This window comes from Jaculus jaculus, chromosome 6 (genome assembly GCF_020740685.1).
Source record: "Jaculus jaculus isolate mJacJac1 chromosome 6, mJacJac1.mat.Y.cur, whole genome shotgun sequence".
Classification (NCBI taxonomy): Eukaryota; Metazoa; Chordata; class Mammalia; order Rodentia; family Dipodidae; genus Jaculus; species Jaculus jaculus.
In genome coordinates, this window is record NC_059107.1 from 93,311,056 (window position 1) to 93,333,209 (window position 22,154).

The window sequence follows — 22,154 nt, forward strand, 5'->3', positions numbered from 1 at the left end:
GAGAGAGGGAGAGAATGGGCGCGCCAGGGCCTTCAGCCACTGTAAACAAACTCCAGATGCATGTGCCCCCTTGTACATCTGGCTTACGTGGGTCCTAGAGAATCAAACTGGGAATCCTTTGGCTTTGCAGGCAAATGACTTAACTACTAAGCCATCTCTCCAGCTCAACAAGAGACATTTTTTTAAAATATATACATTTAATTTATTTATTTATTAAAGCAAGAAAGAACCAGAGAGAAGGGGGAGCAGGGAAGGAAGACAGAGAAAGAATGAGTGTACCAGGTCCTCCAACTGCTGCAAATGAACTCCAGAAGCATGTACCACCTTGTGCATCTGGTTTAAATGGACAATGGGGAATTGGACCTGAGTCCTTTGGCCTTGCAGGCAAGCACATCAACTGCTAAGCTATCTCTCTAGCCCATAAACATATTTTTACTAGAAAGAAAAAATTTTAAAGCATTTATTTATTTGCAAGCAGATAGAGAATGTTTACACCAGGGCCTCTTGCCGCTGCAATTGAACTACAGATGCATGCTCCACTTTGTGCATCTGACTTACATGAGTACTGGGGAATCAAACTAGGGTCATGAGGCTTTACAAGCAAGCACCATTAACTGTTGATCCATCTCTCCAGCTTCCTAGATAGCTATTTTTACACGCTGGAAAAAAGGATGAGAGGTGCTCTGCCACCACTGCACAGAGATCGCCCAACCACATCAGAATTTTCCCTTGTACTTAGCTTGGTCTTGAGTTATTGCATAATACGATATCTAAGTAGAGTAATGGAGAACAGAAAAAAAATAGCTAGGGAAATGATTGCCAGACAGTAAACCTAAAAGTACTTCTTGTGTAGCCGGAATGTAGCCAGCAAGAAGTGGGAAATGAATGAAAAAGAAAACAAAAGAAAAGAGGTGGAAGACAAAGCTAGAGAAAATTCCCAAAATGTAAATCTTCAGGCTTTTCCAGCAGAGCAGTAACCTTGTTGTAGTAGTTCAGATTTCACAGCATTCTGTATGCTCTACCTCTGTTGCATTTTAGTGCTAAAGCAGTGTTTTGGAGAAAAGAAGAAATTTAAATAGGTTTATTTTGTTTGGTTTTGTTTGGTTTTATGAGGCAGGATCTCAATCTAGTCAGGGTGACCTGGAACTCACTCTGTAGCCCAGGGTGCCCTCAAACTCCTGGTGATCTCTGTACATTAGCTACCCAAGTGCTAGGATTATAGCATGAACCACCACATCTGGTTTGTTTTTCTGACACAGAATTTGTCTGTGTAGTACTGGCTAGCCTCATTTGTTATCCTCCTGCCTCAGCTCCCCAAGTGCTGGGATTGTAGCTATGCATCTCCATTTCTGGCTAAAAGTAGCTATATTTGAGGAGTAGGTTACGGGGAGGCAACACTAGAAATAGCAGAACATTTCCTGAGCTTTGTCTCCCTGCAGCCAGGCCTGGTACCCTAGGTAGTCGGGTCCCCTTTTGAGGCTGCTGACGTGCAGCAGCCAGCAGGGTGCTCTGACCAGGGAGAAGGGCTTGGGCCTTGTCATTCTCATCATGGCCTCTGGGAGGTTAGGTTTTCTTCCTGATTTTTATTTCTTGTGTGCTTCTTAAGGTAGTATGACAAAGAATTAGTTTAATAATGAAAAGAAAGAAGGTGCCCTCTGTCCTTTGTCCAAGGTGATGACACGTAGAAGCAGGCTTTGTGTACATGCAGCATGTACAGAGTTTTAACTTTCACCTACAGAAACCTTGCTCTGATCTCCAGTCCCTGATCTTTGGACAGAATTAGTCAGATCACCCCAATTACTAGAAAGCGTAGTCTGTGGCAGCCTGGTACACGGCTCAGTGGTCGAAGGGCTTACGAAAGCACACCAGCCAAGCTATCCACTTAAGCCAAACTCCAAAACTGGCGTAGATGTCTGGTTTTCATTTGCAGTGGCAAGAGGCCCTAGTGCACCCCCTTCTTCACATGCAAATAAATAAATAAAATGTACAGATTTTTTTAAAAAGCCAATGTAGTCTGTGAATCAAATCCTTAGTTAAGTGTGACGTTAACTGCCAATGACTTAACAGCAGGCGGGGTGGCTGTTTCTCTCAGCAATACTTTGGGGAGGAGTGCATGGCAAAGTCAGACAGAAAAGGCGGGATGAGGCTGGAGCTGGGGAGATGCCTCAGCAGTCAAAGGCACTTGCTTGCTGCTGGTTCAGTTCCCCAGAACCCACTTAAAACCAGGTACTCAAAGTGGCACTTGTGTCTAGAGTTTGTTTGCAGTGGCAAGAGTCCCTGGCACTTACTCTCTCTCATTTTCAAATATATTTATTTTTAAAATATGTTTTTATTTATTTATTTGCTTGAGCAGGGAGAATGAGTATGCCAGGGCTTCTAGCCACTGCAAGCGAACTCCAGATGCATGTACCACCTTGTGCATCTGGCTTACGTGAGTCGTAGAGAATCAAACCTGGGTCCTTTGACGTTGCAGGCAAGCACTTTAACCACTAAGCCAGCTCTCCAGCCCTCAAATGACGCACACCTTTAATCCCAACACTCAGAGGCAGAGGTAGGAGAATCACCATGAGTTCAAGGTCAGCCTGGGCTAGTGAGAGACCCTACCTTGGGGGTGGGGGAAGGCATGAGCTGTATGTGGTGGTTCACACCTATAATCCCAGCAGTTGAGGGGCAGAGGTGGGAGAATTGCTGTGAATTCAAGGCCAGGCTGAAGACTACATAGTGAATTCCAAGTCAGCTTGGGCTAGAGCAAGACATGAAAGTAAGATGAGGATTAATGGGGAAGAACAAGAGTGTTAGTGGAGAGGGATAAAAGAAGAAAATTATGGGAATAAAATAAAAATACATTATATACATGTATGAAAATGGAAAATATTAAATTCCTGAAGTATTGGAAGCTGTGAGTTTTACAGTACTGTCTTGACAGAGAACATTCAAAAGGCATGAAGACCTCACTGTTCAGTAGATTCAGAATGGCTCAACTGAGTGCAAATGAAAGCTCTAGGACCCCGTAGAAGTTGATGGTCTTGGAGAATGCTGACATCCCTGAAGCCAACAGCAGCTGCAGAGGTGACACAGATATCAGTGGCAGAGGTCACCAGGACCGGAACTCCCACCTCTCTGTTATCTGGTCAAGGGAGGGCTAGAGTTACATGCCATTTGCAGAAATAGCTTACGAGCATAGGGAATATTAGTATAGCTTGCAGTTCAGAATAAAGTGATAGGTACACAGGAAGGATTTAATAATAACTTCAGTGAGTGTAGCTGGAAAGCTCTTATTTGTTGGAGGCTATTAACACCGACAGCATTCCAAACAGTCATAATCAGATCTAAATAGACCCAGTGTTTAATGTTTCAGATTCTGTTACAAGCGCTTATAGTCATTCAGAGGTTGGATTTTTCTGGCTTGATTCTGTTCTTTGTGCTTAGCCAAGAAGGACCTTACATATTAAATATGCTGTGTATTTAATAACTTCTTTGACCTGAACATCAAGGAATAGTTTACTTTCTACATGTGTGTGGTATATTTTGAAGTATAGAAAACTCACAGCTAATGCTTACAATGGAAAGTGATCTTACTGCAGTCATTTTAACAACTCCTATGATGTTGTTATTCTTTTGAGAAATTAGCCACCCCAAACAAAACCAGAAAAGCAGAAAGAACTTTCAGGGATTATTTGCATCACTGTGTTCAGCTCAGCAGGAGGGTTGGAAACCGATCCGAGCCTCCACCTGCTTCTGGCAGAGAATTCAGTCAGCTTCGCCTGGGGACTGAACTTCGGAAACAATTTCTTCATCAAAGATCAAAATAATTGTATGTTGGTGAATAAGTCAAATTCAGTTAAAAATCCTGTTCTTATCAATAGGAGTCTGCTAATGGAGAGTACCAGTGAACATCTCCTTTTGACACTAGCATATGGGCAAAAGTCTTTTCAGGTTAGAAAACAGTTGGATTATTTTAAAAAATAATTTAGAGCTGGAGAGATGGCTTAGTGGTTAAGGTACTTGGTACAAAGCCAGAAGATCTAGGTTCGATTCTCCAGGACCCATATAAACAAAATGCACAGGGTGGCTGGCACATGCGTCTGGAGTTTGTTTGAAGTGGCGGAAGGCCCTGGTGTGCCCATTCTTTCTATCTGCCTCTCTCAAATAAATAATTTGTTTTTAAATAATTATTTTAAAATATAATAATTTATGAGAGCAAGATTCATAGCATGAGGACACCAAACAAATTAAACGATCTGCCTGGTTTTTTTTTGTTGTTTTTTTTTTTTCCCTTTCATTCTTTTGTTCATTTGTTTGCTCCTTCTTTCATTTTTCTTTTGATTTTTGGTTTTTTGAGATAGGGTCTCACTCTAGCTCAGGCTGACCTGGAATTCACTATGTAGTCTCAAGGTGGCCTTGAACTCATAGCAATCCTCCTACCTCTGCCTCTGAAGTGCTGGAATTAAAGGTGTGCATCACCATGCTTGGCTCGAAAAGATTTTTATTTATTTATTTATTTATTTATTTGCAAGCAGAGAGATACATAGAAAGAGAGGTGCACCAGGACCTCTGGCCACTGCACACAAACTCCAGATGCATGTGCCACTTTGTGCATCTGGCTTTACATGGGTGCTGGGGAATCAAACCTGGGTGGGTAGGCTTGGTAGGCAAACAAATGCTTTAACTGCTGAACCATTTCTCTAGTCCCTCTCAGAAATTATTAATTGTACAGATGTCACTGACCTTCCTGGCTTTGTCAAATGTGCTATCACATGTTCCACATCATATATAAAATTACTTCTGGAAATTTGCTGTTTTTAAGCAAATCAAGTGTGCTTTGCTGTTGCTCATTATTGAGAAAGTACTTGATCTCAGTATAATTGGTTGATGACTTATTTTCTGAGACAGCTAAAAACTATTTTCTTCTAATGTAAAGAGGCTTTGGGCACTTTAATATATCTAAAATCAACCAGGCATGGTGGTGCACACTTTTCATCCCAGCAGTTGAGAGGCAGAGGTAAGAGGATTGCTGTGGGTTCAAGGCCACCCTGAGACTACATAGTGAATTCCGGGTCAGCTGGGCTAGAGCGAGACCCTACTACAAAACACCAAAATTTAAATAAGTTTTTAAATATATGTATATATTTATTTGGGAGAGAAAGAAGAGCAAGAGGCCCGCTAGGGCAACAAATGAATTGCAGATGCATGCACTACTCTGTGCCTTTGGATTTACATTGGTACTGGGGACTTGAACCCAGCTCAGCAGGCTTTGCAAGCAAGCACCTTTAATTGTGGAGCCTCTTTCCAGTCCCCACCTAAGTAGCTTTTGATCACAATAGTTTATATACTCTTAGTCTAAAGACAAAAATCTTATAAGCAAATGTTGAGTACAAAATAAGAGCTTTTATTATTGTTACTATTATTTTTTTAAATTTTATATTTAAGGGCTGGAGATATGGCTTAGCGGTTAAGCGCTTGCCTGTGAAGCCTAAGGATCCTGGTTCGAGGCTTGGTTCCCCAGGTCCCACGTTAGCCAGATACACAAGGGGGCACACACGTCTGGAGTTCGTTTGTAGAGGCTGGAAGCCCTGGCGCACCCATTCTCTCTCTCTCCCTCTATCTGTCTTTCTTTCTGTGTCTGTCGCTCTCAAATAAATAAATAAATAAATTTTTAAAAATGTTAAAAAAAAAAACCTTTATATTTAAGAGAGAGAAAGAAAGAGGCACGGAGAGAGAGAGAAAAAAAATGGGTGTACCAGGGCCTTTGGCCACTGCAAACTCAAGACACATGCTCCACCATGTACGTCTGGCCTTTGTGGGTACTAGGGTATTGAACCGGGTCCTTAGACTTTGCAGTCAAGCGCCTTAACCAGTAAGGCTTTGTCTAGCCCAGAAACTTTATTTTTTAAAACATTTATATTTACACTGTGTATCCCCAGGGTCTCTTGCTGTTGTAAACTCACCAGATGCTTGTGTATCTGGCTTTACGTGGGTACTGAGGAATTGAACCCAGGCTGGTTGGCTTTGCACTTTTAACCACTGAGGCATTAGCCCAGCCCAGCCCAAGAGATAGGAGGATCGCCATGAGTTCGAGGACACCCTGAGAATACAGAGTGAATTCCAGATCAGCCTGGGCTACAGTGACAACCTACCTTGGGGAAAAAAAAAATATGGAGGGGTGTTTTTGGTAGTCTTCCTCTGTCGTCACAGTTATCCCCTACTTCTGTGCCTAATGCTGAGATTAAAGGTGTGCGCCTCTACACCCAGTTTGAGCTTTTTTTGTTGTTTTTGAGTTAGGGTCTCACTCTAACCCAACCTGGCAACCTGGCCTGGAATTCACTATGTAATGACAAGCTGAATTCATTTTTAGTTTAGTTTGTTTTAAAATTACAGTCTTGCTCTAACCCCAGTTGACCTGGAATTCACTCTCTAGTCTCAGGGTGGCCTCGAACTCACGGCGATCCTCCTACCTCTGCCTCCTGAGTGTTGGGATTAAAGGAGTGCACTCAGGAGGCAGAGGTAGGAGGATCGCCGTGAGTTCGAAGCCACCCTGAAACTACAGAGTGAATTCCGGGTCAGCTCTGAGCTAGAGCAAGACCCTACCTTGGAAAAAAGAAAAAAAAAATGGCGGGGTGTGCACCACCATGCCTGACTTTGTTTTTTCAAGGCAGGGCCTTTTCTAGCCCAGGCTAACCTGGAATTTCCTGTGTATTCTCAGGGTGGCTTCAAACTCATGATGATCATCCTACCTTTGCCTCTCAAGTGCTGGGATTAAAGGCATGCACTGCACCACTATGCTCTGCTTAAAAAAAAAAAAAAAAGCCATTTTAAAAGGAGCCAGGACTCCTGTGAGAACTGTGTAATTTCTAGGATTTGAGCAGAGAAATTTCTAGGATTTTGAGCAGATGACTTAAGCAGTGAGAATTGCAAAACATACAGCTCCCATCATTTTGAGTACTTATGTCAGAAGGACCAAAGATCCTGTGTGAAAGGATTCTCAGCAGCATATGTGATGATGGGAATATAAAAATAAATAATGAAGATCTGGGCTTTTTTTTTAATGTTAGCAGACAATGTTTTCATTTATTTGAGACAGACATGCAGAGACTGTGTATGGGCATGCCAAGGCCTCCTACCATTGTAAACCAACTCCATACACATGCAACTTTGTGCATCTGGCTTTACAGGGGCACTGGGGAATGAAACCTGAGCTGTTGGGCTTTGCAAGCAGGCAATTTTAGCCACTGAGCCATCTCTCCAGCCTCCAAGAGACATCTTTAAGTAATCAAAGTTACTATCACCAGCCGGGCGTGGTGGTGCACGCCTTTAATCCCAGCACTTGGAAGGTGGAGGTAGGAGGATCACTGTGAGTTCGAGGCCACCCTGAGATTACATAGTGAATTCCAGGTCAGCCTGAGCTAGAGTGAAACCCTACCTTAAAAAACCAAAAAAAAAAAAAAAAAAAAAAAAAAAAAAAAAAAAAAAAAGGTACTATCACCAGTAAAAAGGCAGATGCATCATGTTTTTGGAAAGAGACTTTAAAAAACATTTATTTATTTATTTGAGAAAGAAAGATGTAGAAGAGGGAGTGAGGGAGAAAAAGAGAGAATGGGCATGCCAGGGCCTCCAGCCACTGCAAACAAACTCCAGATACATGTGCCTCCTTGGGCATTTGGCTTACATGGGTTCTGGGGAACTGAACCACGGTCCTTTGGCTTTGCAGGCAAGCACCTTAACCACTAAGCCATCTTCTCTAGTCTGTGACTTTTTTTTTCTGTGGTTTTTTGATATAAGGTATTGCTATAATTGCAGGTCAGCCAGGATTAGAGTGAAACCCTACTTTGAAAAACTTAAAAAAAAAAGATGTCACTGTAACCTAGACTGACCTGGAATTTAGTATGTAGTCTCAGGATGGCCTTGAACTCATGGTGATCCTCCTACCTCTTCTTCCCTAGTGCTGAGACTGAAGGTGTGAGCCACCATGCTCAACAAAAGATACTTTTTGTTGTTATTGTTATTTTTGAGGTATGGTTTCACTCTAGTCCAGACTGACCTAGAATTCACTATGCTGTCTCAGGGTAGCCTTGAACTCAGAGTGATCCTCGTACCTCTGCCTCCCAAGTGCTGATATTAAAGGTGTGTGCTACCACGCCTGGCTGAAAGATACATTAAAATTTTTATTTTATTTTATTTATTTGCAAGGAGAGAAAGAACATGAATCTTGGCACACCATGGTCTCTTACCAATGCAGATGAACTCCAGAAGCATATGCCACTTTGCACATCTGGCTTTACGTGAGCACTGAGGAATTGAACCCAGACCATCAGGTTTTGCAAGCAAACACCTTTACTTAACTTCTGAGCCATTTTCCTGATTGTATGAAACAGCTGCCAGCTCAGGCTAACTTAAATAGCCAGGCCAGGAGATAGACACAAACTGAACACTGGAGAGATTCCTGTAAAGAGAGAGAACTGGAAAATCTAATTTTGAAGTTCAAAGACTTTCCTTCTTCCTGGGTCATTGTGTTTAAGTTGTTCAGCTCTAGAAGGGTCTGATTGGTCCATCTCCTCTGAGGCCTGGAAGGATGGGCAGCACATGGGCTAGACAAGAAGAAACTGGGAATTTGTTTTATACTCTTCTAAAAGATATTTTACTTATTTGAGAGAAAGGAAAAGAATGGGCACACCAGGGTCTCTAGCCATTGCAAATGAACTCCAGATGCATATACCACCTTGTATATCTTGTACAGTCCTCCTGAGTGCTGGGGTTAAAGGTGTGCGCTACCACTCCTGGCTTTGTTTTATTTTAATTGGTTTTCTTCAAAAGATAAAAAAACACACAATCACATAAAATTTTTCTATCTATCTATCATCTATCTATCTATCTATCTATCTATCTATCTATCTATCTATTTCAAGGTAGGGTCTTGCTGTAGCCCAGGCTGACCTGGAATTCACTGGGTAGTTTCAGGGTGTCCTTACCTCTGCTTCCCAAATCCTGGGATTAAAGTTGTGTGCCACCATGTCTGGCACATATTATTTAAAAACATTTTCAACTGGGCATGGTGATGCATGCTTTTAATCCCAGGATTAGGGAGGCAGAGGTAGGAGGACCGCCATGAGTTGTAGGCCACCCTGAGACTACATACTGAATTCCAGGTCAGCCTGTTCTACAGCAAGACCCTACCTCAAAATTTTTTTTCTTTTAGGGCTGGAGAGATGGCTTACCAGTTAAGTACTTGCTTGTGAAGCCTAAGGACCCTGGTTCAAGGCTTGATTCCCCAGGACCCACATTAGCCAGATGCACAAGGGTCGCATGCATCTGGAATTTGTTTGCAGTGGCTGGAAGCCCTGGCACGCCCACACACTCTCTCTCTCTGCCTCTTCCTCTCTCTGTCTGTCGCTCTCAAATAAATTAAAAAAATTTTTTTTATGTTTTATTTGTCTATTTATTTGTAAGGAGAGAGTGAGAGTGTATGGGTGCTCCAGAGCCTCTAGACACTACAGCTGAACTCCAGACGCATGTGCCATTTTGTACCTTTGACTTTACGTGGGTACTGGGGAATTGAACCTGGGTCATTAATTAGGCTTTGCAGACAAGTGCCTTAGCCACTGAGCCATTTCTTCAGCCCAAACTTTACTTTTTAATTTTATAAGACAGCACAAATGCAAATAATAGAAATGTTTCACTTTTCAGATATCCATACTGAAGCAGTTCAGGCAGCTCTGGCAAAACACAAAGAACAGAAAATGGCTTTGCCCATGCCCACCAAAAGGCGGTCCACATTTGTCCAGTCTCCTGCAGATGCCTGCACTCCTCCCGGTAAGTGTATCAGAAGCGTTTCTCTCTGACTATTCCTGTCTTTATGTTTCTGAAATAAATTCTGCTTTTCTCTTCTGAAGTGAGAGCTGGAACTTTCCGCATCATCAGAGGAACCTAAGAGTTCACCTTATAAATATCACACAAAATATACTTTCAAAATATACTTCTCTCTCTCTCTCTCCCTGCTTTTCCTCTCTGCTTACCTTGCTGTGATTTCTGAACATGTGTGATCATGAGTGAATGCAGTCCAAGTCCCTACAGTGATGGCATGCTTATTTGCTTTCATGTCACCCAAGTGGGATCTGTTTAACCCAGTTCTTTTCTTTAGTCAGATGCTTCACCTTGGCAGCAGTCATAGGAGTAGGTGGACTTGGGACAAGATTTTTGTATCATTAAAGAATTTTAAGCCGGGCGTGGTGACGCACACCTTTAATCCTAGCACTGGGGAGGCAGAGGTAGAAGGATCACGGTGAGATTGAGGCCTACCTAAGAATACAGAGTGAATTCCAAGTCAGCCTGGCCTAGAGCCAAACTGTACCTTGAAAAACCATAAATAAATAAATAATTATTATTTTAAGAGTGCATTCATGCAAATTTGAAATGGTTCTGAAAATAATGCATAAGGGTGTTAATATACTTATATTTTTAAGACTCTCCTTTGATAATGATGTCTGGAGGTAAATGGGAACTAGGTATTTTTATCTTTAAATTTCTTGAGTGTTTAGAATGTTTCCCAAAGCTTATCACAACCTTTAAACTTGCCTTAACTCAAATACCAGATAAGCTCTTGATACAGAACTTTGAGACTAACCCTAGTAACTCTGTTTCCCAGCCCCAACGTCATCCTGACTCTCCTGCTGTGTTACCATAGCACACTCTTTGGGAAACAATCTCTCTATACTGATTTGGTCTGCCTTGGTGTTGGGGAACTCCTGAGATGTTGCATTGTTGTGGTTGATTTTTTTCTCACAGCTGTCACATTGTTGAGTTGCTCATACTGAACCTATTCACTCAATGTTACTAGTTTCTTCCTAGGATTGGCTAATTTCTCAGAGCATTTGGGTGTGCTGTGGGCTCATTAATTGTGTGTGCTTTTTTCCTTCACATCTGTGGTGTCAATATGTTTGAAAGAGAAATAGCTCTGTGGCTTCAAGTGTTCTTGAAATGTAACATAGGATACCTCTAGCCGACCAGCACAATGAGGCATTTTGTGTTTGTAAGGATGCATGCTTCAGACCCTCATTCAGAATCTAGGATGGGATCCCTTCCACATTCAGTATAGTATGAGTTGAGTTCTTTGGCACAAAGGGGACTCAGTCTAGTAGCCATTCCTCATTGGCAGATCCCGCTACGGAGCTGCTGAAGGTTCTACAGTAAATGGCAGAGGGTGGAGAGCAGCGTGATGTGCAGTTACCTCTTAGAAACAGCCCTCTGCCCACCTCTGTTAGAGTAGCGTGGTTTCTGAGAAAGTAAGCTGCTCTCATAGCTTTGGGTTAGATGTGAGAATGCAGAGGGATGGAAATCCTTTTATCAACCCTTTTATAAAAGTCACTGCCTGAGGGCAGCTTACCAGCTCTACAAACAAATCAGAGCTGTTCATTGTTGAATGAGACCATGGTCTTTTGAAATTCAACATAGGCCTCTGTATTTCTAGACACTCATGTTCTTCTCTGTGATAGCTTTGAAGATGTAGCATAATGTTCATGATCACTTACAAATTTTAATACTTCCATAACAAAGATCAGGCCCTCTCTCCTAAGACCCACATTAAGCAGAGCAGAATAACAAGGGTGTCATTTTTCTTCCATTCCGGGGGCTTCTGAATAGTATTTGAAAACTCCATGTGTTATTAGGGATGTCTGTGTTGGCAGGTAGGAGAATTCTTTCCCACTAAGAGTGAAATGTTGAAAGCACACTCCTTATACAGCAGTTTCTCACACACACAGCCCATGTGGACTAGATCTTGGTGCTCTCATCCAGCAATTCCGTGCATGCCAAACAGAAATACTTTGCTCCAGTGAGGGATGCAGGAGGTCTTTATCTCCAGGCTTTGTTCTCTTAGCACCTTTCACATTATAATTTGGATTCCATTATCTCCAAATTTGTGAGAGCTACAAGTTAAGAACATTGACAACTAACTCTGTAACAACTAACTCGGGGATGCCACATAGGTTTTACCACGTTCATTTTCTCTGTCAGTAAGTGTAAGAGTACAGTTTATTTTAAAGTACAAGTGAAGGAAGCAGAGAGAAGGTAGACTCTTCATGAGGAAGGACTTCCAGAGCTGGAGATCCGAAGCCCTTGTGGGCTTTTAGTGAGTGAGGGAAGCCCTTAGTTCAGAGTCTATGATTGGTCAGTTTAAACAAAGATAAAGGCGCTGGTTGGTCCTCCATACACTCAGCATTGGGCAGGTCCCAGAAAGCCTGCCAGTGGGAAAATTCACTTACAGAGGAAGACTAATGAGTAAGTCGCCTTTTCTACCGTTTTGGGGTACTTCAGAATACACCACCAAAGAGGACAGTGGACGGAAGAAAGGATCAAATTACAAGCAAGTGCCATTTCCCTATCCCCAATCAAATTTCAGTAAGTTCATGTATTAAGATCTCAATTTAAAGTATAAGCACAGCTATGTATGGTGATGAACACTTTTAATCTTAGCCCTTGTAGGCTGATGTAGGGCTCGCTTGTGAGTTCAAGACCAGCCTGGGGCTACAGAGTAAGTTCCAATTTAGCTTGGGCCGGTTAGGGATTTAGACTTCACCAGTGCATCAAAAAGATAGTTTATAGCCATTTTATTGTGCTTTGTTTTTAACTTTTTAGCAAACTTCCAATTGGCCTTTAAAGAAACCCATGCATGAGAAGGCTATTGAGAGATGGAATGTTAATAAATTTAGTAGCTTTCAGAAAAAGAAAAGTAGCCGGGCATGGTGGCGCACGCCTTTAATCCCAGCACTCGGGAGGCAGAGGTAGGAGGATCACCGTGAGTTCGAGGCCACCCTGAGACTACATAGTAAATTCCAGGTCAGCCTGAGCCAGAATGAGACCCTGCCTTGAAAAACCAAAAAAAAAAAAGTACAGCTGGGCATGGTGGCACACACTTTTAATCCCAGCACTGGGAGGCAGAGGTAGGAGGATCACCTTGAGTTCAAGACCAGTGTGAGACTACATACTGCATTCCAGGTCAGCCTGGACTAGAGTGAGACCTTACCTCGAGAAAAAAAAAAAGAAAGAAAGAAAAAAGAAAGAAAAAAGAAAGAAGGAAAAGTGTTGAGACTACATTCAGTCAATGTGGAGGAGGCAAAGAACTGACACTCTCGCTTGTCATTGGCTGGGTTTAAATTCCACTTCTGGCCAGTGATAAAAATAACTGAAAAAAAAAAAAAAAGGACTGGAGGGATGGCTTAACAGTTAAGGCACTTTCCTGCAAAGCCAAAGGACCCAGGTTCAATTCCCCAGGACGTACATAAGCTAGATGCACAAAGTGGCTCATGCATCTGGAGTTCATTTGCGGTGGCTAGACACCCTGGCACACCCATTCATTCTCTCTCTCCCCCCCCCCTCTTTTTTTTTGTCAAGGTAGAGACTCACTTTAGTCCACTATGTAGTCTTAGGGTGGCCTCAAATTCACCGTGATCCTCCTTCCTCTGCCTTCCAAGTGCTGGGATTAAAGGCATGCACCACCTTGCCCAGCATCTCTCACTCAAATAAATAAATAAAAATAAAGTATTTAATAAAATGGATGTCAGGCATGGTAGCACACACCTTTAATTGTGGGATCTTGGGATTACTTACACACTTGGGAGGCAGAGGTAGGAGGATTGCTGTGAGTTCAAGGCCACCCTGAGACTCCATAGTGAATTCCAGGTCAGCCTGGGCTAGAGTAAAACCCTACCTTCATAAAACAAACAAACAAACAAACAACAACAACAACAATAAAAAACGATGTACTACACTTGTAGGGGAACCTTAGCTTAATTTAGTGCTGTCTGAGCTGTGACCCCACAAGTCACCGAGGAGGTCTCTGGCAAGTCCCTTCCTCTGCATGTGCTGTGCTGGGGGGACTTGGCTTCGGGGACAGTGCCTGGAACACTCTGAGCAATTAGCAGTCTTCCCTTCTTCGGGAAGCATTTCACACATAGCCCCTGAATTACTAAACTGATGAACATTTAGAGCTACTTTGGGGGAAGATTTAATCAAAATGGTTAAAGGAGGAAAATACAAATTTTGGCTTTACTTATAGTATCATGTAGCCTGGAAACTGTGGTAAATAGTTGACAACAGGAGATAATTTGTCTATTTTTCTTCCCAGCAATCATTCTCAAATAATATGTCAGCAAGCCTAAAATTTGCTTGCTAGGTATACTTTTTTCTACCATGGATTAGAAAATTTTTCTGTAAATTAAGTTGGTGGCAATCTATGGTTCCTTTAGTGCCTGTAGCCTTCAGTCTTGTAGAAGACTTGAATTACTGCCATCCAGTCCCTTTATGTGCTGAAACCATTTACTAATGTCACGGGACAATTACCTCAGCTGTTCTCTGTAGGGTCCTTTGTGTAGCACTATTACTCATTCATACAGAAAATCAAAATGCAAAAACCACAGCTCTTTATTTTTCTTCTGAGTCTTTTCTGCACTCCCGTGGACGTCTTTTGCTGCACTGAACGTACAAGGGTGACTAGGTAAACTACATGATTCTAAGTACAGTTAGCTGTGCATCTGGCTTGTGTAGACAGAAGCTTAAATGTAGACATCTGCCTTACACTGGGCTGTGCTTGACACTGGCTGTGGTTATTCTTGGGGTTGGAAGACCAGGAAAAATTCACCTCTGTATTTCTTTTCGTTTTTCAAGACTTTTGCCACACTGCTAATCAAACTTTCTATATTCCTATATATGGAAATGATGTCCTGGAACATGCTGTGGTATTGTTATGCTTTCAGTGTACTATAAGTACACTTTATGGAATTACTGTGCATTACAGTATGCAAAGGGCTTTCATATACAAGACTATCCTGTCACATTTGTAGTCTTCGGAAGTGTGCTTTGTCAGGAGGAGGACCAGAGTTCTTCTGAGATGAGGCCACCATGTCCGTGAGCACTAAGTGACTTTCCCACACCAGGAGCAATTGTCAGACTTGTTATCGGGCTTGGTCTCCTTTAAAAAAAAAAATTATTAAAGAAAGAGCAGATAGGGGAGGGGGGGAGAGAAAATGGATATGCCAGGGCCTTTAGCCGCTGCAAACTCCAGATGCATGTGCCAACTGGTACATCTGGCTTTATGTGGGTACTGGGGAGCTGAACCATGGTCCTTAGACTTCGCAGGAAATGCCTTAACCACTCAGTCATGTCTCCAGATTATTATTATTATTATTATTTTATTTTATTTTATTTTGGTTTTTCGAGGTAGGGTCTCTAGCCGAGGCTGACCTGGAATTCACTATGTAGTCTCAGGTTGGTCTTGAACTCTCAGCAGTCCTCCTACCTCTGCCTCCCGAGTGTTGGGATTAAAGGTGTGCACCACCATGCCCAGCTCGGTCTTCTTTCTGTATGCATTCCTCTACTGAAGTGTTACATGTAGGACATTTTTAGATATAATAGTATATTTTCTACTGAGAAGAAAGTCATTTCCACACATGGCTAAAAAAAAAAGTTCCATAACAATTAAGGACAGTAAACCTGGTATTTTTCTTCCCTTAAGATTAATAAGGTAACAGGCTGGAGGGATGGCTTAGCAGTTAAGGCATTTGCCTGCAAAGTGAAAGGACCCAGGTTCAATTCCCCAGGACCTACATAAGCCAGATGCACAAGGGGGCATATGCATCTGGAGTTCATTTGTAGTGGCTGGAGACCCTGGCATGCCCATTCTCTCTCTGTCCCTCTTTCTCTGTCAAATAAATAAATATTTTTTAAAAAGATAATAAGATAGGCCCTGGAGAGATGGATTAGTGATTAAGGTACTTGCCTGTAAAGCCTAAGGACCCAGGTTCAGTTCTCCAGGTCCCACATAAGCCAGATGCACAAGGTGGCGCATGCATCTGAAGTGCAGTCACCAGAGACCCTGCCATGCCCATTCTCTCTCTCTCCCTCTCTCTGTCTCAAATAAAAATAAATAATTTGTAAAGATTAGTAATATAATAGTTTATTAATTATTTCCTGATTGTTTACAAATAGAGTATTACATTCCTTCTGGGCATGAGAAGAGGAGCTCATGTTGACTGGCTCAGTGCTCTGTGCTGACCCTCCTGTGCTTTCTGTATGTTGTCATTTTTGTTATTCTCGCTGTCTCCCACTGTAGGTATCAGGAGGACACGTTTCCTTAGCATGTCTTAGACGGCCCTTTGAAGCCGCTCTGCTCGCTTACCTGCCCTCACCTCGCCTCTCTCGGTCTTGCTTCCTGGGCTTCGGCTAGTCTGAGTTTCTTTGCGACCTTCAAACATGCCTGGTTTTCTGCCTCTTCCAAGTGTTCTCACTTGCTGTTCCATTTCCCTGGTGCCACTCTCACCCAGCCCTGTGCCCCTCATAAGTAATCTGTACTTGGTCTGTGGGCTGGGGCACAGGTCTCTGTTCCTTGGCCACCTCAACTCCTAGCAGGTCCTGAGTCCTGTGAGAGTAGGGATTTTGTCTTCTCCCTCAACATTTTATTTTTAATCAACTAATGTGCTCATTCATTTTGTTGGTTCAACAAACAAGTTACATGGTACGTCACAGAGTTCAAATGGAAGACCTAACATCAAAGCCATGTTTTCCCTTAGCCTAAGTTCTCCATAGCTGTAAGTCATTAAACACCCAGAGGAGGCCTGGCAGGCAAATTAGGTAATTGAATTGAAATAGTATACCTAATTACATAATTGATGAAATATAGAAACACCATGCAATCAATTTTCCATAAATCTAATAATGAAAGTACTGGTTTTACTGTCTGTAAACCTGAGTTGACTGATCTTGAAATTACACAAATTACAGTGAATGACGCTACAAGGATAACCTGCAAATCCAGAGCATTTGTGGGTTTCTGAGTTGTGTTACTCTGAAAATAATTCACTTGAAGGGTTTTATTCATCACTCCCTTTTACACACACACACACACACACACACACACACACACACACACACACACACAGTTATTCTTGGATTGCAGATCTCTATCAATATGAGGCAATACATTGATGGTAGCACCGAGCAGAAGCAAGGATGTTTGTTGTAACTCTGTTGCTCTGCCTTGTAGATTTAGACTTCTGGGGTTACTTTCTGGGATTAATTCATAGATTTAGACTTCTGGGGGGGTACTTTATTTTTTGTTGTTTGTTTGTTTGTTTGTTTGTATTCTGGAGGCAGGGTCTCACTCTAGCTGAGGTTGACCTGGAATTCACTCTGTAGTCTCAGGGTGGCTTCAAACTCACGGCAATTCTCCTACCTCTGCCTCCGCAGTGCTGGCATCAAGGGCATGTGCCACCACGCCTGGCTTCCCAGAATGCTTTTTTAATTTAGGTCTTATTGTTCTGAAGTCAGAGTGAGGCTAAATAACGATATGAATGAATTTCTCACAGTTCTTCTCTGGTGAGAAGGAAAGAAATCCAGGTGCTGTGCCTTCCTTTGCCATGCTTGGAAAGGTTCCCCCGTGCCTTGTGACTAGCTGGCCTGTCCATAAAGCCACTAGTGCTTCCAGGCCAGTTCCCCATTACCATAGCATCCTCCTCCTCCCTTCTTCTCTTTCTTCCCCCCCTTTCACGTCAGTTTTGAACAAAAACAAATTTCATATCTCCCTATCAAGATCACTTTCTTATAAATACAGACAAATATTTATAAAAAGTCACTGTCACAAGGGCCTCTAATGAAGAGGTTGAGGAAGATACGTAAGCATTTCCATATTGCTTAAATATAATTAGATAAACTAGAAAAGTTAAGATATTAGTCAAGCTCAAAACATGAAAATAGTATGTTCTTAGAGGGTTAAAAAAATAAACTTAAGCCAGGCACGGTGGTGCACACCTTAGCACTTGAGAGGCTGAGGTAGGAAGATTGTTGTGAGTTCAAGGCCATTTTGAGACTACATAGGAAATTCCAGGTCAGCCTGGGATAGAGGGAAACCCTAACTTGAAGAACCAAAAACAAATAAAAAAATTAAAACCCACCTACAGAGTAAGGCTGTTTTATTTGGCCATAGAGCTTGCCTAAGATGCTTGATGACCTTCAGCTATTAATTTGAGAATGAGAATGTTTTGCTGGTGTCGACATCAAATGTGTAATCAATGGGCAAGAACTGAAGTCTGTTCCAGGCAGGATGGAGAACTTCTTTTTTTCTAATCCCACACAGACACGTCTTCGGCCTCTGAGGATGAGGGCTCACTGAGACGCCAAGCTGCGCTCTCTGCTGCCTTGCAGCAGAGCTTACAGAATGCCGAGTCCTGGATCAACCGTTCAATTCAGGGATCGTCCACTTCCTCATCTGCATCTTCTACGCTGTCCCACGGAGAGGTCAAAGGAACCAGTGGGTCTCTAGCTGATGTATTTGCCAATACTCGAATAGGTAGGAGCTGGATCTGCCCAAGAAGCCCACTTATGTCCCATTTGGCACCAAGTGTCCAGGGCAAGTTTATGATTGTGTTAGCACTTTTCAGTCTGGCCTAAAAATATCCTGTCAGAAAACAGTGACAGAGACAGAGAAGGAAACACCAGCAGTACATTTGTTGCAGGCACAATAGACATCATCTGCATGGTTAGTATACAGTATTGCTCACCTGAAGCCATACCTATTTCCATAAGCAATACTCAAGCTGCAAGATAGAACACCAGTCTTAACACCATAAAGTCCATATATTAAAATATGGAACATCTTTGATTTTTACAGGATTGGTGCCTGTATTTCATCAAGCCAAAAATATTAAATCCAAGCAAATTCTAACTTCAGCCAGTATCTTGAGGCCTTTTGGTGTTCTGCATGAAGACTGGTTTGTTTTTCTTGCTGCTGTGATGTTGCTGCATGTGGCATGTGCAGGCTGAGTTGTCAGTGCGCTGCTGCTGCTGCTGCTGCTGCGTGCGGCAGGCAGCTTTTGCTTGGCTCTGCTTTACGTTTTTGTGTGATTTTCAAAGAGTTCTGACATCTGCAGATAAAAACACAGATCTCTGCTCTGGCTTTATTGGTTGGTACAAATTGCACAAAGTAATACTCATTAGTGTATCTAGGATGTCTTTTTCTTCTTTTCTTGACAACCAGTTGCATTTTGTTGTCTTGTCATCTCAGTAACCTTTCTGTATTGTTTTATATATTTTTATTTGATTTCTGAAAAGAACGAGTTGGAAACATTTCACTTCAAGGTTATTTTATTTTATTTATTTATATTTTTAGGCAAGGTCTCACTCTAGCTCAGGCTGACCTGGAATTCACTATGTAGTCTCAGGGTGGCCTCAAACTCATGACAGTCCTCCTACCTCTGCCTCCGAGTGCTGGTATTAAAGGCATGCGCCACCACGCCCGGCCCAGGGATATCATTTTTAATGAAACTAGGTACCCTGAAGGTACCATTGCCCATATAAAAAGCCCTCAGTTGATGGCCCACCCGGAATTCTTAGCCCAACCCTGTAATTCACAAGGGCAGCTGCATGTAGCTGGCTCATTTACCACTTTAGTTCCAGAGGGTAAGCAGCAGGGCTGAGGCAGGGGGTTTTATTGCTGCATCTGTATAAAAGAGGGCACTGCCACTTCCACTTGTTTAAAAAATAATAATAATAATGCCCATATACTCACTCACCATTATCTGGATTTTTGTTAACAACATGGTTTCATCTTTTTCTGTGTTTCTACAACACTGAAAAGTGTTAGCTGAAGTTATAGGAAGCATTTCCTCTAACATTATTGCTTTCTGAATATTTGCTTTGCATCTTCCCAATAAGAAAATTGAAAAACACAGGTTAAAAGAAAAATCTAGAATCTAATGTATAATACTTTATTGTTATCATTTTAGTGTGTAGTCTTTCTTTAACTTAGAATATGTACTGATTTCATTTTGATTTAATAAAAGTTAAATCATCTTAAATATGATGTATATTATATGCTTTTCTTAGCAGTTTATCATAAGCATCTGTTATATCATAGTTATTATTATACAATTATTTTTGTAATAATAATTTTCTTTTATAAGTACACAGTTTTATGGCTGTGTCCCTTATTGTAGACATTAAAATAGTATCTGGAGGTGTTTTTTTTTTTTTTTCAAGGTAGGATCTCACTGTAGCTCAGGCTGATCTGGAATTCACTAGGTAGTATCAGGGTGGCCTAGAACTCATGGTGATCCTCCTACCTCTGCCTTCTGTGATTAAGGTCATGCGCCACCACACCCTACCGGAGTTTTATTTGTATTTTTTGCTCTGTGCAAACTGTTGGAGTGGACATGCAATAATAAGTTAAAAAAAATTGTTTGTGAGGTAGGATCTCACTCACCCAGGCTGACCTGGAATTCATTTATTCATTATATCTCAGGGTGTCCTTGAATTTACCGTGATCCTCCTACCTCTGCCTCCTGAGTGCTGGGATTAAAGATGTGTGCCACTATGCCCAGCTTGTTTACTTTTTTTGTTTGTTTGTTTTTCGAGTAGCTCAGGCTGACTTGGATTTCACTATATAGTATCAGGGTGGCCTCGAACTCATTGCGATCCTCCTACCTCTGCTTCCTGAGTGCTGGGATTAAAGATGTGCGCCACCATGCCCCGCTTGTTTACTTTCTTATAGTGTATTTCTGTAGTGTTAATTGCTAGGTCAAATAAAGGCACACTTTTTTTTTTTTTTTTTTTTTGGTTTTTCGAGGTAGGGTCTCACTCTGGTCCAGGCTGACCTGGAATTCACTCTGTCATCTCAGGGTGGCCTTGAACTCACGGTGATCCTCCTACCTCTGCCTCCCGAGTGCTGGGATTAAAGGCGTGCGCCACCACGCCCGGCATAAAGCACACATTTTTAACTGGATATGGTGATAATGACAGCCCTTGGAAGGTAGAGGAAGGAAGATCAGGAGTTCAAGGTCATCCTTGGAGAGGGTTCCACTCCAGCCTGTCTCCATGAGATCCTCCAGGAAGCATTGCACAGTACTCCTTAATTTCTGCTTAAAACAAGAAAGAAACTTGTCTGATAAGTAGCTCCAAGTTAACTGTGGGCTATTTGATAAATATTAGAAGTGGACCTTACCCAGTTTTCCTTCATCTGAAAAGCCGGGCCATCTGGCCCACTCTGGGTCACTGTTCAGGTCTTTGATGAGAAGGGAAGCATTCGCAGAAGAATGATTACGGAGAGGTGCTCGGGAGGCTAGAGCACTAGTGACGGGACGGGCTCTTGCTCACTTGGGTTCCACTCCAAAGTCACTTGGATTCCCGTCTTGTTAGGATTGTTTTAATGACATTATATTTCCACCAGCCTTTCTGTGTAGTAACATTTCTGAGTCATTAGGTGTGTGGTTTGATCGCATTAAGGTTACCCACATCGTAGAGATTATTTTAGAAAGCTATGTTCTAGCTTAACTTCTGATTTTCTCATTACATGTTCTAGTAGACTTTGATTTAAAAGTTTCTTTTATACAGCCAGGCATGCTGGTGCGTGCCTTTAATCCCAGCACTTGGGAGGCAGAGGTGGAAGGATCTTAGTGAGTTCAAGGCCACCCTGAGACTATATAGTGAATTCTAGGTCAGCCTGGGCTAGAGCAAGAGCCCACTTCAAAAAACAAAAAACAAAAAAAAGAAGTTCTTATTTTGGTGTGAGTGTCACGTAATTCTAAGTTTACTCTTCTCCCCTTATAGAGAATTTCTCTGCTCCCCCTGATGTCACTGCAACTACCTCTTCCTCCTCGTCCTCCTCCTCACTTCGCCCAGTGAATATTGATCTGCCCCCTTCTGGGATTGTTAAAGGCATGCACAAAGGATCCAACAGATCCAGCCTTATGGACACAGCTGACGGTAAGGAGTTCTGTTTGACAGCTAAATAGGGAACGTAACTCAGACTGGAAAAATTCAACTTATAAACAGTAGCTCCTGTGACTGGCACCAGCCACGGAACTGCATTGCAGTTGGTTCACTCACCATGTCATCTAGGATGCTCACTTGACAACACTTATTGATGCTGCTTTTTTTTTCTTCCTAGCGTAGACACACTCTATATTTATTTCTTTTTAAAATAGATGTTTCCAAATTCAGGAATGCAGGTAATATTACTAACTTCCTATTCTTTTTTTCTCAATTTTTATTGACATTTTCCATGATTATAAAAAGTATCCCATGGTAATACCCTCCCTCCCCCTTAGTTCATGCTTCTAAAGGTACTTTGAACCCAAAACCAAGCGTGAAAAAGGATTCTCTAAGAGAAAGGGAAG

The 22,154-nt window shown here is 42.1% G+C and overlaps 1 protein-coding gene across 3 annotated transcripts in view; it reads left to right on the plus strand.

The window, feature by feature from the left end:
• Dip2b (disco interacting protein 2 homolog B) overlaps nucleotides 1-22,154 on the plus strand; it is a 246,715-nt gene that overhangs the window by 135,799 nt on the left and 88,762 nt on the right. For 2 of the 3 annotated variants that reach the window (XM_045151673.1, XM_045151674.1), the window contains exons 4-6: nucleotides 9,682-9,807; nucleotides 18,119-18,331; nucleotides 21,586-21,741. In XM_045151673.1, the coding sequence (XP_045007608.1) occupies nucleotides 9,682-9,807; nucleotides 18,119-18,331; nucleotides 21,586-21,741 (495 nt within the window). The remainder of the gene's footprint in view (nucleotides 1-9,681; nucleotides 9,808-18,118; nucleotides 18,332-21,585; nucleotides 21,742-22,154) is intronic. The other variant, XM_045151675.1, reaches the window with a different exon arrangement.